Raw genomic sequence first — 15814 nt, 5'->3', positions numbered from 1 at the left:
ATTTGTAATAAAGATCTTCAGTTCTTACTTGCAGTATGCAGCATGTAGAGTAATTGTTTCTTAAACAAAAATAGGTTCTTCAGTATATTACTTTTTACATGTTTTCCATAAAAAAAATTAATCTTGGTTGCTTAACAGAATTTGAATTTTATGGTGGTTTTTTTTTTTCTGGATTTTCAATAGAAGGAGCCTCTTCAGTGTAGAAAGTGTTTCTCACAGTATCCCATGTAACTACCCATTACTGAAGTGTTGTCCTTGAGTCGTATTGACTGGACATTGATACAACCTAACAAAATGGGCAGTGCTAAAAATAAATGTTCAGGGACTGATTAAATGCAAATGCACCCAAATATTTTATATTAAGTCATCACATACTAATACTGAAATTTTAATAATTAGGATAAAAGGTAGAAAAAATTCTTATAGCCTTCTCTGCTATAAATGAAAGCAAAAAAGTCAAGTGAATTTTCCTCTATATCATATACAAATAATACACACAAATGCAAAAAATAACAAAAAATCCCAGCTATGTCAAACATACATTTTTGAGATTGCAAAGTGAAGAACTCAAATGTTAGGAAATGCTAGATTTACAGTTGCCTTTGCAATCTTATTTCTGCCCTCTTGTAATCCATCTTGTGCTTTAAATTAGCAGGGATCCTGTAGCAAAATAACATGTTCTCATGTAATTAAGGAGTGTATCATAATTAGGGCTGTTTGAAAATGCATATATCACCCTCCAATAGCTGGTCACATTGTTGTAAAGTGTTTGAAGGGTCTTGCTAAGACGTTTCCACCCATAAGTGTGGGAATCTTAGTGTGAAATCTTAACTTTAGTTCTGTCCTCACCGATGGTCCTGCCTTTCGAACCAATGGCAATGTGCATATAGTTACATCTCTCTCCCTATGAAAATGGCAGTTTTAGTTGCAGTTATCTCTGCAAGAAGGGTGGGGTCCTGATAATATGCCATGTTCTTTCTGAACAAAGTGTCTGATAGGCGTCAGCCTAATTTCTATCAAAAGTTGTCAGACTTCCATTTGAACCAACAGATTCATCTGCTTATATTTTCCCTAAATCACGTGCTTCTAAGACAGAGGCTAAGCTCCATTTCCTGTCAGATGTGCATTAGCATTTATTCATAGAGGACATGTTTTAGCTTCACATCAAGATTTTGTTTCAATAGCAGAAAAGATGAAGGGGAAACCAACTTATCTAGCGATGATCTTGGATGGAGATCTGTGTGAGATCCTGTTATGAAGTGGCTAAAGTGGGTCCTCCTTTATCTCTCAGAGCTCATTTTACCTGAAATTAGGCAGCCTCTGCTGCATCTTTGAAATTGTTTTCCTTTTGTGGACGTGTGCGAAGCAGACAGCTGGGAATCTGTTCACACATTTACAAAGCAATGCACTAGCATTGAAGCTTTCAGACCAGATGCTGTGTTTGGAAAGGCTATGTTACAATCTCTGTTGTCCTAAGAATCTGAATTGCAATCTCTATTACATTGGGAGTCACCTTAACTAGTCAAGTAGCCAAAGAACAAGCATTTGAATCAGAAAGGAAGTTTCTTGCCTTTGCAGTAACTGGAGTTCTTAAAGATGCATTGGCCATATTACATATTCCATGACTCATCCTCTATCCCTTTTAGTCCCATGTCACCTGGATTTTGCTGTGGAGAGGAAATGGTGGCATTTCTCCTGCTCTGCCCTTTTATGCCTTCATTATGGGGCACTGAATTCTAGGGCACATTTGTGGGCACAGTGGACACTGCTGGCCAAAAGACTCCAGTCTTGGGCACATGCATACTGTGATGTTGCACTCCATCTGATTTTATGAAAATATGCTAATAAGTGTGAATATAATGTAACTGGAATATACTTCATGTAAAAGGTTTCTTGTAAGATATCATTACAAAGCTTATAATCTATTGAGGGTGTTCATTCTTGTATCTGAAACTAGAAATATGAAATATAACTCTGAGGTCCTATTGTAATTATGCAAAGTGTGGGCCATTAATGGTGGTTTGGAATCTTGATGGCTCCCATTAACTAGGACAACTGACTGTAGATGGCTCTGTTTACTTGCAAGCCTTCCTGTGAGTCAGGCCGGGAAGAATGAAGGCTTGGGGCCTCACAGGACATGTGACCATGTCACCTGGTACAGAAATCCATCTTAAACCTGGTGCTTTTCCATTTAGAAGCGGGAGTGGGGTCCCAGAGAGAGAAAAGACTCCCGCCTTGTGCCAAAGCTATAAAAGAGCAAAGGAGGTTCCAGTCATGAGAAATCCCCTAGTTACTGCTGGAGCTAACAAGAACTGTATCGGGGAAAGGATTGGGCCCAGACTAGGAAGGAGTCTAGTATGTGAAAGAAGCTTATTGGAACATCTCTGAGAGTGAGATTTTGTTTGTAATTGGTTTCTTGGTATTTTGGGCTTAGACTTGCATGTTTTGTTTTATTTTGCTTGGTAACTTACTTTGTTCTGTCTGTTATTACTTGGAACCACTTAAATCCTACTTTTTGTATTTAATAAAATCACTTTTTTTTACTTATTAATTAACCCAGAGTATGTATTAATACCGGGGGAGGAGGGGAAACAGCTGTGCATATCTCTCTGTCTGTGTTACAGCGGGCCAACAATTTGAGTTTACCCTGTATAAGCTTTATATAGAGTAAAATGGATTTATTTGGGGTTTGGATCCCATTGGGAACTGGGTTTTGGAGACAGGACCACTTCTTAAGCTGTTTTCAGTTAAGTCTGCAGCTTTGGGGACGTAGTTCAGACCTGGGTCTGCGTTTGCAGCAGGCTAGTGAGTCTGGCTCAACAAAGCAGGGTTCTGAAGTCCCAAGCTGGCAGGGAAAACGGGCTCAGACGTAGTCTCAGCACGTCAGGTGACAGTCCCAAGGGGGTCTCTGTGATCCAACCCATCACACATACCTTAAATGGAGTATGTCTGGCCAACACATCTTGAAGAATTCCAGGTACATACATACACATGTGTAACTTTTCTTGCTTGATTTGAAAATGGTAGTAAATCACTTACTAACTGATCCCATCAGAAAGGCTGAAGTGTTTAATGCCTATTTTGCTTCAGTCTTCACTAAAAAGGTTAATGGTAACCAGATACTCAACACAATATTAACAGGGGGAAAGGGACATAGGTCAAAATTGGAAAAGAACAGGTTAAAGAATATTTAGAGAAGTTAGAGGTAGTCAAGTCAGCAGGACCTGATGAAATTCATCTGGGATACTTAAAAAACTAGCTGAAGCAAGCTTGGAACCATTAGTAATTACCTTCATGAACTCATGGAGGATGGGTGAGGACCCAGAGGACTGCAGAAGAGAAAACATAGTACCTATCTTTAAAAGGGGAACAGAGGACCTGGAGAATTATAGACCAGTCAGCCTAACTTCAATACTTGAAAAGATACTAGAACAAATCATTAAACAATCAATTTGTAAGCATCTAGAGGACTCCTTCTTCTGTAGCATGGGGCACGGGTCACTTGCTGGAGGATTTTCTGTTCCTTGAAGTCTTTAAACCACGATTTGAGGACTTCAATAGCTCAGACATAGGTGAGAGGTTTTTCACAGGAGTGGGTGGGTGAGATTCTGTGGCCTGCGTTGTGCAGGAGGTCGGATTAGATGATCATAATGGTCCCTTCTGACCTTAGTATCTATGAATTTGTAAGCATCTAAAGGACAATAAAGTTATAAAGAATAGCCAGCATGGATTTTTCAAACAAAAATCATGCCAAACAAGCCTAATTTCCTTCACTGATGGTGTTACTGGGTTGGTGGATAAGGGGAAGCAGTAGACATGATGTATCTTGATTTTTAGTAAGGATTTTGATGCAGTCCCACATACCATTCTCATAAGCAAGCTAGGGAGATGCAGTCTAGATGAAATTACTATAAGGTGAGTGCACAACTGATTGAAAAGCCATGTTCAAAGCATAGATACTAGTGGTTAACTGTTAAACTGGGAGGGCATTTCTAGTAGGGTTGCACAAGGGTCCAGTGCTATAATGGAATGGGAAGAATGCTTATAAATTTTGTGGATGACACCAAGTGGAGAAGGGTTGAAAGCACTTTGAAGGACAGGATTAGAATTCAAAATGTCCTTGATAAATTGGAGAATTGGTCTCAAATCAACAAGATGAAATTCAATAAAGACAAATGCAAAGTACTTTGCTTAGAAAGGAAAAATCAACGCACAACCACAACATGGGGAATAATTGGATAGCTGGTAATATTGCTGAAAAGGATCTGGGGCGGGAATAGTAGATCACAAATTGAACATGAGTCAACAATGCGATGCAGCTGTGGGAAAGGCTAATAGCAATCTGGAGTGTATTAACAGGAGTGTTGTATGTAAGACATGGGAGGTAATTGTCCTGTACTCATCACTCATGAGTCCCCAGCTGGAGTACTTTGTACAATTCTGGGTACCAGACTCTAGGAAGGATGTGGTTAAATTGGGCAAAATCCAGAGGAGAGAACAAAAATGATGAAAGATTAGAAAAGCTGACCTATGAGGAAAGGTTGAAAGAACTGGGCATGTTTAGTCTTGAGAAAAGAAGACTGAGTGGGGACTTGATAAGTCTTCAAATATGTTAAGGGCTGTTATAAGAGGACTGTGATCAATTGTTTTCCATGTCCGCTGAAGGTAGGACAAGAAGTAATGGGATTATTTTGCACCAAAGGAGATTTAGATTAGCTGTTAAGAAAAGTGTTCTAACTATAAGGATAATTAAAAACTAGACTGGGCTTCCAAGGGAGGTTGTGGAATCCCCATCATTGCAGGTTTTTAAAAACAGATTGGACAAACATCTGTCAGGGATGGTCTCGGTTTACTTGGTTGTACCTCAGTGCAGGGAGCTGGACTTCATCACTTCTCAAGATCCCTTCCAGTCGTACATTTCTATGATTCCATTTGTACAAAATATTTTTAGCATGCCTAGCTGCTTTTTAAAGTATAGAGCTGTAGAAATTTGTTAGTAATTTAGAGTGACTTTTATATACGATATGTGTATCCTTGTAAGGTTTTGTTTGTGCTTGGTCCCTGGCTTGAAAAAGCCCCAATATTTTGATCTTCTGCTCACTCTGAAAAGCTCATCTGTATCAGCATGCATTTTTTGGAAGTCTGAGATATTACGGGATGGGATTGTAGCCGGTGGGATCATGCATATGGGGAATGCATTTTAAGTTTTATTGGTTCTAATGACTGGTGGTTAGTTGAAGTTTTATTATGGTTGGGGGAAAGGGGAAGTGCTGCTTCATTTGACAATTTATATTGTCACACTTCTAGTATTGTGGATTTAAGTGTATGTCGAAGACGCCCAGAGCTCTGGATGAGGTACTTTTGGGTGGAGAGTTGTTTTTAAAATCAAAATAAAAATGAGCAAATAATACTCTTCTGGTTTATTGTTATAATTTTTTTTCATTTACAGATAATCTTGTGATGGAAGGGAGTCAATGTGTTGCCTCTGCAGTCTCCACCCTTATGAATCCAATAACCAACCCTGCCACTGCCTGTTCTTTCAACACATTTTCAGTTGAGTTTCCAAAAAAGCGCAAAGGAAGTGATTTTGATAACCAGTAAGTGGTCTGCTTCTACTCTGTCTCTACATCATGATGAGACAATACCAGTTGGAGGCAAGCATCTGTTCTTGCTTGACTTTGTAATATATTTGTGCAATTTCCCATTACATTTATTTTAAAGGGAAAACAGTATTGCACATCCATTCTTTGGAAATCCTGGGAGATCAAGAACTGTAGACAGACAGGGTCCTGACTCCCTTGAGTTGATTTTAGGTGGATTTCTGTAATGGCATTTTCTGGTCCCAGACCTTTGGTTATATACCTCTGGTGCTAGAATTTCAAACCGTAACTTTTTTCTATCCTCCTTTTTTCAGTAAAGGCATGCTAACTTGTAGCAGAGGGGTATTACAAATACAAACAAGAATATCACTTAGTGTCTGGTTGATTGGCTAATTAGCTCTTAAACTTAGAACTGCAAAATATGGTGTTGGTGTAATGGTGAAGTGGGTAGGCAGTCACATAAGCATCTAGACAGAAGTGCAACCTAGAAAGATTTGATGCTGGAGTTCTCAAACTCTTTCATAGTGTGGAGCATGGTCTAATACTGAGGTTATCTTGTGGACTGCTCCTCTCCCATCCACAAGCACGTAACATCCCTGGGGCAGCTACAGCAATTGCGTACATGGAAAAACAGTTAGGAAAGTATTGTACCTTAAGGTGTATTTTGAATGTTATTTAGCAGCTGGAAGAAAGGAAGAGAGTCAGCACATTGGACCAGCAAGCTCTCTAGTCTTCTTTTGGTCCACAGACTACAGCTTGAGAATCATCATGTTAATAAATGAAAATAAAATCGCCATGCTGCATTTGTACCAGTGAAAGCACTTTCTTTTCCTGAACCTCAACAAACTACAATATGTGTCCAGAATGTAAACATTTGACTTCCACTGTCACATGATATGTTCAGTTGTTCCCTGCACCTCTTAAGATTTTTAAATAAGTAGTCCAAACAAATCCATTTCTGAAAAATTAACAGCTTTAGCTCCTGCAGAACTTATGGCATAGGATCCCAATGTTCCATGGGAAATTTCAGACTCAACGAAAAGTAGATTTTTCAAGCCCTGTACAGATAATGACTGTGTGTACTAATTTGAACCAGGAATCTAGAGTTTCTGAAGTGCTCTGAATCTAGTCATTGACAATTCCCTGAGCCAACCAGACCTCATTGACTAAAATTTGTTTAGACAGCTTGTATAGCCAAATTTCTGGTACAGTGTACTATAATTCAAATGTATCATGCCTTAGAAATTAAACGTCAGTTATGTGCAAAAAGATATTAAATATTTATTTAAGTTGGCAAATCAAGTGTTCAAAAGTCAGGAAATTCCAGATTGGATTGACCAGGCAACCTTAATTCTCCCCCCTCATTTATTGGACCACTGCACTTAATGAGGCAGGTTCTTATTAAAAAAAATAGTTTTTAATAACATGATCATATACTATCCTGAACACATTGACGCAGAATTAAGGTTGCATGTGAACAATAAGTTTGACGTTTCAAGAGATTTATTTATGTAGAAAGGTCACTTATTTTTATTGTATGTAATTTTGAAGATGTCTTTTAAAAAAAGAAAAAGGTATACCAGAGAACTTGGTTTTAAAACTGCTCTCATCTTTCTACCCTCTCCTGCCTGCCCAAATCATGCATTGTCAGCAGGGTTTGAACCCTAAAGTTTCAGCACTGCAAGACAGCTTGAGCTACAGCAATGGACAATATTAGTTAGCAATAGAAGGCTGTTATCCCAGGGAGGTGGGCCATGGCACCATTTGCTGTATCCCAGGGATGGTTGGAGAGAGCCCGCTTGGCTTTCCTGAGAGTTGGGGAAGTTCCTGCCCCATGCATTGCCCGGGGGAGAAGAGTGGGTAAAAAAGGGTTGCTGGGGGGCATCCTGAATTGGTCTGAATCAACCATACAAAATTCAGTAAAGACAAGTGCAAAGTAATACACTTGAATAAAAATCAAATGAAGAACCACAAAATGGGAAATAACTGGCTGGGCATTCGTACTACGGAAAAGTACCTGGGGGGATTATAGTAGACAAAACGGAATATGAGCCAACGATGTGATGCAGTTGCGAAAAAGGCTAATATTCAGGGGTGTATTAACAGGAGTGTTGTGTGTAAGACACGGGAGGTAATTGTCCCACACTACACAAGGCCTCAGCTGGAATACTGTGTCCAATACTTTAAGATAGAGGTGAACAAATCGGAGAGATTCCAGAGGAGAGCAGCATAAATGATAAAAGGTTTAGAAAATCTGAAAACTATGATGAAAAGTTAAAAAAAAAAAAAAAAAAAAAAAAAACGGGGCAGGTGTAGTCATGAGAAGAGGAGACCGTGTTGAGGACCTGATAATCGTCTTCAAGTATCTTAAGTGCTGTTATGAAGTGGCCAGTCATTGATTGTTCTTTATGTCTACTGAATGTAAGACAAGAACTAATTTATTTGATCTGCTGCAAAAGAGATTTAGGCTAGGGTGACATTCCCCAGGGTACAAATCTGGCCAGTTGAACAGCTGCGTCCTCTCAACCCTGCAACCGGGCGTGCATTTCACACTGCTTTGCTGTAAGAACAACCACTCCTGGCCTGTTCACCCACAGCTTCTAGCATGCAAAATCACTCCAAGCTGAATGATATGAGCATTTCTAGCCATCCATTCTTGAACTATATTGTAGAGTGACACCAGCAAATTCCCAGTCCCAGACTTGTTCCCAGAAGTGTGCGTCTTTGTACTGACAAGTTCTTTCCTTCTGTCCAGTACAAGCTCACAAAAAGCCCATCATTTCATTAATAGGAAATAATATACTGTCGCGTGGTGGTCACCTGCTCTGGGCCTGAAAGGGTTGCAGCCAGCCCTGGGAGAGGGCTGTGGCAGTGAGCCAAAGGCTAGGCTGATGGGGAAGGCAGCCTCAGCTGGAGCCACGCCCCAATCAGGCCACAACTGGCCCTATAAAAGGCTATGGGCCAGGAGCTCAGGCAGTCTCTCTCTAGCTGTGGAGAGAGATGGGCCTGGCTGCTTGGGAGCTGAGTAAGGTACCTAGAGTGGAGCAGGACTGGGGGAAGGCTGGAGGAGCTGGGGAGCTCCAGCCTGGAAACCCCCCAGGCTTCAGGCCTTGTTAAAGGCCTGGAAGGGTATTGGGGTTGCAAAGGTGAAGCCCAGAGTAGGCAAAGGCAGCAGGTCCAAGCCCCACTTTGCCAATGATGAATGGCTTGTCCACTGAAGTCCGCCCCAGTGAGCGGGGGCTAGATGGTGGTGACTGGCAGTAGCCATAGACTGAGGCGAGGTGGGGATAGAGGGTTGGGGGTTCCCATGGGTGGGGAGACCCAGAGAGTGGGTGTACTGCCAGGGGGCAGCACCCAAGATAAAGGGGAACCGGGATCCAAACACATGCTGGTTTAGATAAAACAACAAGTTTATTTATTACAGAAAGATTTTTAGTGATTACAAATAATGAGGCATAAAAGTCAGGATCGGATACAAAGAAATAAAAGGTAAAATGCAAATTAATACCTAACTTAGAAACTAAATGAATTCAAAGTAAAGGTTTTTCTCACCTCATGCTGTTACTGGTTGAATTCCTTCAGTAAGGACCAGTCCCGTAGTTCACTGATGCTTCCTTTGTCTTTCAAATGTTGATGATGCAAGAGTAAAGATGCGGTGATATGTGTCCTCTGTTCCCCCTTCTTAAAGCGTTTATCTTCTTTGAGAGAATCCTATCCAGCTGGGGTTCAGGCAACAGCAAATCTGTTTTGGACAGGAACCCACTCCTGTTCCATTGCCAAAATGTAAATTTCTAGGTCATACTCTTTTTCCTCCCAAAGAATGGATGCTCCACTGCGTAATAGTCCACTTGATTATGTTGACACCTGGCTGAGGTGCTGTCTAAACTTTTTTCCCTGAGGAACTGGTTTGGATTGTTTTTCTAAACTCTGAGCATCTCTCAACAATGCCATACAGTAAAATCTTATAACTTTACATACTGGTGTTACACATATTTTTATCAGGACAGTAATGTTCAGTAGATTATGAATTTTTGAATGATACCTCACAAGGCATACTTTGTACAAAATGCATCATGGTTTTGTAAAAGTGGTGAACATAAGGGTATGGTCTGTCACAGTTAGATAACAGGAAAACTATCAAAGGATAGTTAAGTACTGGAATAGGCTTCCATGAGAGGTTGTGGAATCCCCTCTATGAGAGGCTTCTAAGAACAGGTTAGATAAACATCTGTCAGGAATGGCTTAGGTATATGTAGTCCTGCCACAGCACCGTAGGATGGACATCATCATCTCTTGAGGTGCTCTTCAGTTCTACTGACTGTGAGTATGTGCTCAGAAACGGAGCTGAATTTCCCTGAAGATTTCATTTGCATTGATCATGCTCCAGCTCATGACTGAGCAGGACTTTCACTGCAATTGCTGCTCTGGGTTGCTGCAGTCTGTGCTGAGTCTGTGCACGAGACAGGGAGCCTTTCCTCCTGTGCTCTCACTGACCTCCTTTTGGGACCAGGCAGTGTGGAAGAGGGGAAAGAGTCAGACCTGCAAGGAGTAAGGAATGGGTTAGGACAAGATTCCTGGTTGATGGGGAAGATGAGGCTGGGGGTGGGAGGGGACTGGAAGTTAGGGGCAGGTTATTCAGATCAGTGACAGTGTACCAGCTACAGTATATTCTTACACTTGTAAATACTTTTTTTCAGAATTGTTTGTGTGCTGACCACCTTCATTCAATTAGCAAATGTTTACCATTTTCCCCTTGCTTCTCACGACAGAAGACAATATAGCTTTGTTTCATTTATATCTTTATAGACTGGTATCACTAATGTTACTGCTATGTTTAGAAAAATGTGCTGACTGAACAAAGTACAAAATATTGTATGTCTATCCTAAACTGTGGTTGGTTTGTTTTTCTTGGCAATAGTATTAGTGTTAAAAATCTGTGGAACATTTCTCATCAAATTACAGGTTTTATGGTAGACCAAATGTGGGGCCTAAACCAATCGTGTGTTCCATTATTTTTAGACTATAATATTTAAACTGTGTGAACATTCAAAGTTAAATTCAGTGCAGTTTATTATGTTTTGGTCTTGCGTTGTGGAACGGTTCCTAAAGAATTGAGACTTACAGAACTTTGTGCACTAATAAGCAATATTTCATGTTTCTTTTTGAATTAATGTACTGTTTTTTATAAACATTTAATATATGAATTTATGTAAATATGTATTCTGTTTTTCTAGGAGTGAAGATGGAGAACATGTAAAAATTAAATATTTCAGGTATAGTAATTTGGAAAAGTACATTTTTCTACCAAAATCTAAAGTCATAATTCATAGTTTTGTTCAAAGTTTTCAAATACTTAATGTTTCCAATTTTCTTAAACTTTTTTCTAAACTCATGTTGAAATTTCAAAGTTGATTGGGGGTTTAATTTTCCATTTACTGCAGTGTAAGTTGTATAGCTAAATCCCATCATTGGCTTTGAAAATGTTTACCTCGTGGTTTTACTAGGTATATATTAGTTAATGTAATATATTCATGGCGTGTGTAAATTGGAGAATTTTCCTCTGTGACTTGAAGAACTTTGTAACGTAACAGTCAAATGTTTCTAATCCACAATCCACTAATCCGCAAACTGTGGCATTGACAAACAAAAAATGCTAGTCATTCCTTTCTTCTCAGCAAAGGTTTAATAGCAGAGTCCTGTAATGTGATCTCATATTACCAAAATCTTTATTATTATACAATAATTAGTAAACATCCTTTTATATTTACTCAAAACTATTATCTGATAATTTAAATCTAAACAGTAATTGTCAAACTAAATCAACAAGTCTCTAGTGATGTACTATCCTTGCTGTTTGGTTTACTTGTTAAACACAAAATTCAGTTCTCAATAGGTGTCCCAGTGATTAGTGAATATATATAAAATCCTGTATATAAAATCTTGTCCTTTGTTAATTTTCACCTTTTGTTCTTAATTTTGTTTTGAATTACTTTGTTCAGTAATCAAAAAAAGTAAAGTTATGCATTTAGTTCACAAGAGGAATATTTTAGGGCTTGGTTCAACACTATATTCCCCCACTGTTGGTTTCCAGAAGCTTCTTTGGGCAACGTGTTTGTGACCTCAATCTCCTTTCCTGACTGCAAATCATAAAACTTTTGTGCATTAGCAGCTGCGAAATGCATTCTGCACGATACAGTTCCCCTGAATCCATCTATCCCAGTTGCAATAAACTACCCGTTCATTGGGTTCTCCAGGTGTTGTACAACTAAGCTGGGAACTTCCCCCAAATGTTTGTCTGTTAGGCTACGTGCACACTACAGTTTACGTCAGTATAAGTTGTGTCACTCAGGGATGTGAATAAGCCACTCCCCTGAGCAATGTAAGTTACACCGACCAAAAGCGCTGGTGTGGACAGTGCTACGTCAGCAGGAGAGCTTCTCCCCCTGACGTAGCTAGTGAGGCTTTCGGGGGCTGGAGTAATTCAGTTGACAGGAGAGCTCTCTCCCATCGGCTTAGAGCATCTGCGCTAGCAGCGCTTCAGCAGTGTAGCTGTGCCATGGTAAAGTTATGGCTAGAGAGCTAAGTCTCTGTCTTCCGTTGTAGAGACACAGAGGAAAAGGCAAACAGTGTGTATGACTACCTGGTGTCAGAAAAAAAGTTTTAGTCTGGGGATGGATGGGATGGAAGCAAATGCAAAGATTTGAGAGGAAAATAGGAAAAACAACGCTATTGTGGGATAACTAATCCAGATATTTTTTAAAAATTGGTTGCTTTGGAAGAAAAGTCAAAGTTAACTTTTCTGTAAAACCAGAGATTTTCTTTAAAATTGGTCCTTAAAAGTAATGTGCAGCCACAGGTGTATGCATAGAGGGGAATGTTTTCTGTAAAATCAAATTCAGCATTATGGGAAAGAACAGAGACAAAACACTATATAAAGCCTCCACTTCTCTTTTGTTCCAACCACTTTTCAGCAAGTTCATGCTACTTTGGTTTTTTTTGTTTTATTTTCACAATTTCACATCACATTTTCCATAAGCAGCTGCTGCATATTTCAGGCGAATCAGGTGACAGATTAGCTGTCAAATATATGCATTGTACATAAGTTCTTCCGGGATGATGGTGTTTCTCACAATACAATCTGTCCCCTGATAAAGTTGATGTATATAGCACAGGGGAAAATCTAGTGAAAAATGTATGTCTTTGAACTTTGCTTAAAATACTTTTCTTCTTAGGGAGGCTCATAGTCAAACAGAAAAACGAAGAAGAGATAAAATGAATAACTTGATAGAAGAATTATCTGCTATGATACCTCAGTGCAATCCTATGGCACGTAAATTAGACAAACTTACAGTATTACGAATGGCTGTGCAGCATTTCAAGTCATTAAAAGGTAATTTAAAAACTGATCTTATAATTCCTTGTTTTAATGGGAATTACACAACAGAATTTCTTTAGTTATATAACTGTTAGCTATTCTGTATCTATACTTAGAGAATTCAACTCTCAGGTTCACTAAATATATTTACCAAAAGATTGAATTTTGAAGATATTGCACTTTATTTTAGAGGTTGTTCTTACATTTAGTTATTTAGGACGAAATGTAAACTTTTATGTGATAGCAAAGACTAGAGTGAAACGCTGTGGCAAAGAAGCAGTTACATTTGAAACATAAGTTTAGGAACAAAAAGTCAGCTGAGTCAACATGTCTGCTCTTTAGATTTACTTACTCTCATGTCCCTTGCTGTTGGTTATTTGTATTACCATGTATCTTAGTCGACTTCCCCAAACATAGTTTTACGTGTATATCGAACTATTGCATGCACTTTGTTTGTTGTCAGTGATACATTAGTTATATCTATAAGGTACAACATTGTACACACACACACACACACAATAGTTCTGTTTAAATTCTCTTAGCTGCTCCTAGTTTTATTTTTACCTTGTCTTCTAGATTTTGAAGCTCTTATTAGCGTAAAAAAAAAAAACTTTTAAGCTTCTCAGTTACATCAGAATTTCCTCCTTTTGCAATAAAAATCTTATAACTTTTGGTTCTTGTGACTTTATTCAAGAGAATCAGTTATTTGTTGTCCTATGATGCATCCTCTCCAAAGCAATAGTATTCTTCCTCTAGACAATGGGGATCAAGCAAGTGCCTTATTTCTAATTTGAATTTTTCTGGCTTTAATTTCCAGCCACTGGTTCTTGTTATACCTTTTTCTGCTAGATTAAAGGGCCCTTTAGTACCTGACATTTTCTACAGTCCGGTCACCTCTTGGTCTTCATTTTGATAAACTAAACAGATTGAGCTCTTTAAAATTACTCACTATACGGCATTTTTTCCAGTCCGCAGATCATTATTGTGGCATTTTTCTTTACTCTCTCCAATTTTCCATATATCTTTTTAAAGCGGGGATACCAGAAGTACAGTGTTCCAGTATCATTCTCACTCGTGCCGTATATTGAGATAAACTCACTTCCCTGGTCCTACTCGCTAATCTCGTGTTCATACATCCAAGGATTGTGTAACAGGTGCATGCTGTCCCTGCACATCCACTTGTGGCCAAGTGCAGTGTTACCGGTGTGCTTGCCTTAATTTCCCAATTGGGTCATCAGTAAATTGGTAAACTAATCTAAACTCCACTCCCCAAATGTCAAGGGGGTAAACTCTGTTTACCTCCATTTACCCTCAACTAGACTACAGCATTTGGCTATATTGAAACACATTTTGTTTGAATGGACCCAGATCACCAAGTGATCCAGATCAGTCTGTATGGTTACTCTGTCCTCCTCATTATTTGGTACTCCAGTGGTCTATGTCAAGTAAATTTTTATTAGTAGTGGTTTTATATTTACTTCTAGATCATTGATGAAAATACTGAATAACATCAGATCTAGAACTGGTCCCTACAGACCACCACTAGAAACATTCCCATTTGACACTGAGTCCCCATTGATGACTACTAATTTGAGATCTGTCAGTTAGCAAGTTCTTCCATTTAACATGATGTATTGATATTGTATAGTGCTAGTTTCTTAATTAGAATGTTGTGAGGTCAGATGCCTTACAAAAGTCTAAATACATCTACATCTGAATCAACCAAGTTTGTGTCATCAAACAATGAAATCAGGTTTGTTTGACAAGACTTATTTCCTGTACAGCTGCACTGACTGGTGTTAATTATATTCACATCCTTTAATCCTTTATCAGCTTTTCCATTATTTTGCCTGGGATTGATGTCCAGTTAGTTATCCAAGACGTCCCGCTTCCCCTTTTTGAACACAGGTACAGTGTTAGCACTCCTCTAGTCGTCATGATTTGTTAAAAATTAAAAATGATTTAGAGATCTTCTCAGCCTATGTAGGCCTGCTGTTTTCAAAATGTTTATCCCAAGGGATAGTTAGAAGGAAATAATGTCATGAATTAGCAAAGTGGCAACTGCATTCAACAGCTGAAAAAAGATTTGGTCATTAAAAAGCTACTAGTTAAAGACCAAACTGCTAATCTTCAACTCAAATGTTATTTCCACCTAATGTGTGGATGTGAAAGCTGGATATCCACCAAAGGTTTAGACATGTCTAAATGCCTTCAAAAGCAAATGCCGCAGGAGAAATACTAGGTATGAAATGGAAAGAGTTTATAACACATGCCAAGATTCATCATAGAGTTTAACAACCCCTTGTCTCTAAAGTTAGCCAAAAAAGATGGAAATCTAATCTGAATGAATGAAACCAGAGTGTATGCCATGGCAGGCATGCCATTGGGCAGCTGGAGGAACATGGAAAAAGGGGCTGACTGAAGGAATTGCTCCATCGAACAGTACTTAAAGAGGGGAAAGCTTACGGATTTTAACACACACAGCTCCATGCAGAGAGCTTAGTATATACAAGGATGGTGGAGCCTTTTTTGTATGTTAATCAATGTTTGATGGTGCAGGCAGGATTCAGATCAAGTTAGACATCTATCAAACCTAGGACTATAAAAATGTTTAATCTCTCATTTGCTTGTAGTAGAAGTGTCTTTAGTTCTCCTAAATACCACTTCCCTTATTACTTAAGTGATATTCTTAATGATATGTAGCTAATGATAGATTCTAAAATGAAAAACAAAGCGGTTCTACACAGAAGCAATGCAAAATCAAATCGGTGATGTTACGGACAGTTATTTTGGCTGTTCTTGGTTTGTTTATTTAATATTATCCAGTTTGGGGAAGGGA

The 15814-nt window shown here is 38.9% G+C and overlaps 1 protein-coding gene across 5 annotated transcripts in view; it reads left to right on the top strand.

The window, feature by feature from the left end:
• Positions 1–15814, top strand: part of BMAL2 (basic helix-loop-helix ARNT like 2) — a 60973-nt gene that overhangs the window by 6527 nt on the left and 38632 nt on the right. For all 5 annotated transcript variants that reach the window (XR_014712905.1, XR_014712906.1, XM_084638467.1 and 2 more), the window contains 3 exons: positions 5450–5597; positions 10835–10873; positions 12833–12990. Coding sequence is in view for 3 of the 5 variants with exons in the window: in XM_084638467.1 (XP_084494593.1) it covers positions 5450–5597; positions 10835–10873; positions 12833–12990 (345 nt within the window). In the remaining 2 variants the exon portion in view is untranslated. The remainder of the gene's footprint in view (positions 1–5449; positions 5598–10834; positions 10874–12832; positions 12991–15814) is intronic.

This window comes from Lepidochelys olivacea (genome assembly GCF_965140295.1).
Source record: "Lepidochelys olivacea isolate rLepOli2 genome assembly, chromosome: 1".
Taxonomy (NCBI): domain Eukaryota; kingdom Metazoa; phylum Chordata; order Testudines; family Cheloniidae; genus Lepidochelys; species Lepidochelys olivacea.
The sequence above is the reverse complement of the archived record's forward strand: the minus strand, read 5'-3'. Positions and strand labels throughout refer to the sequence as shown.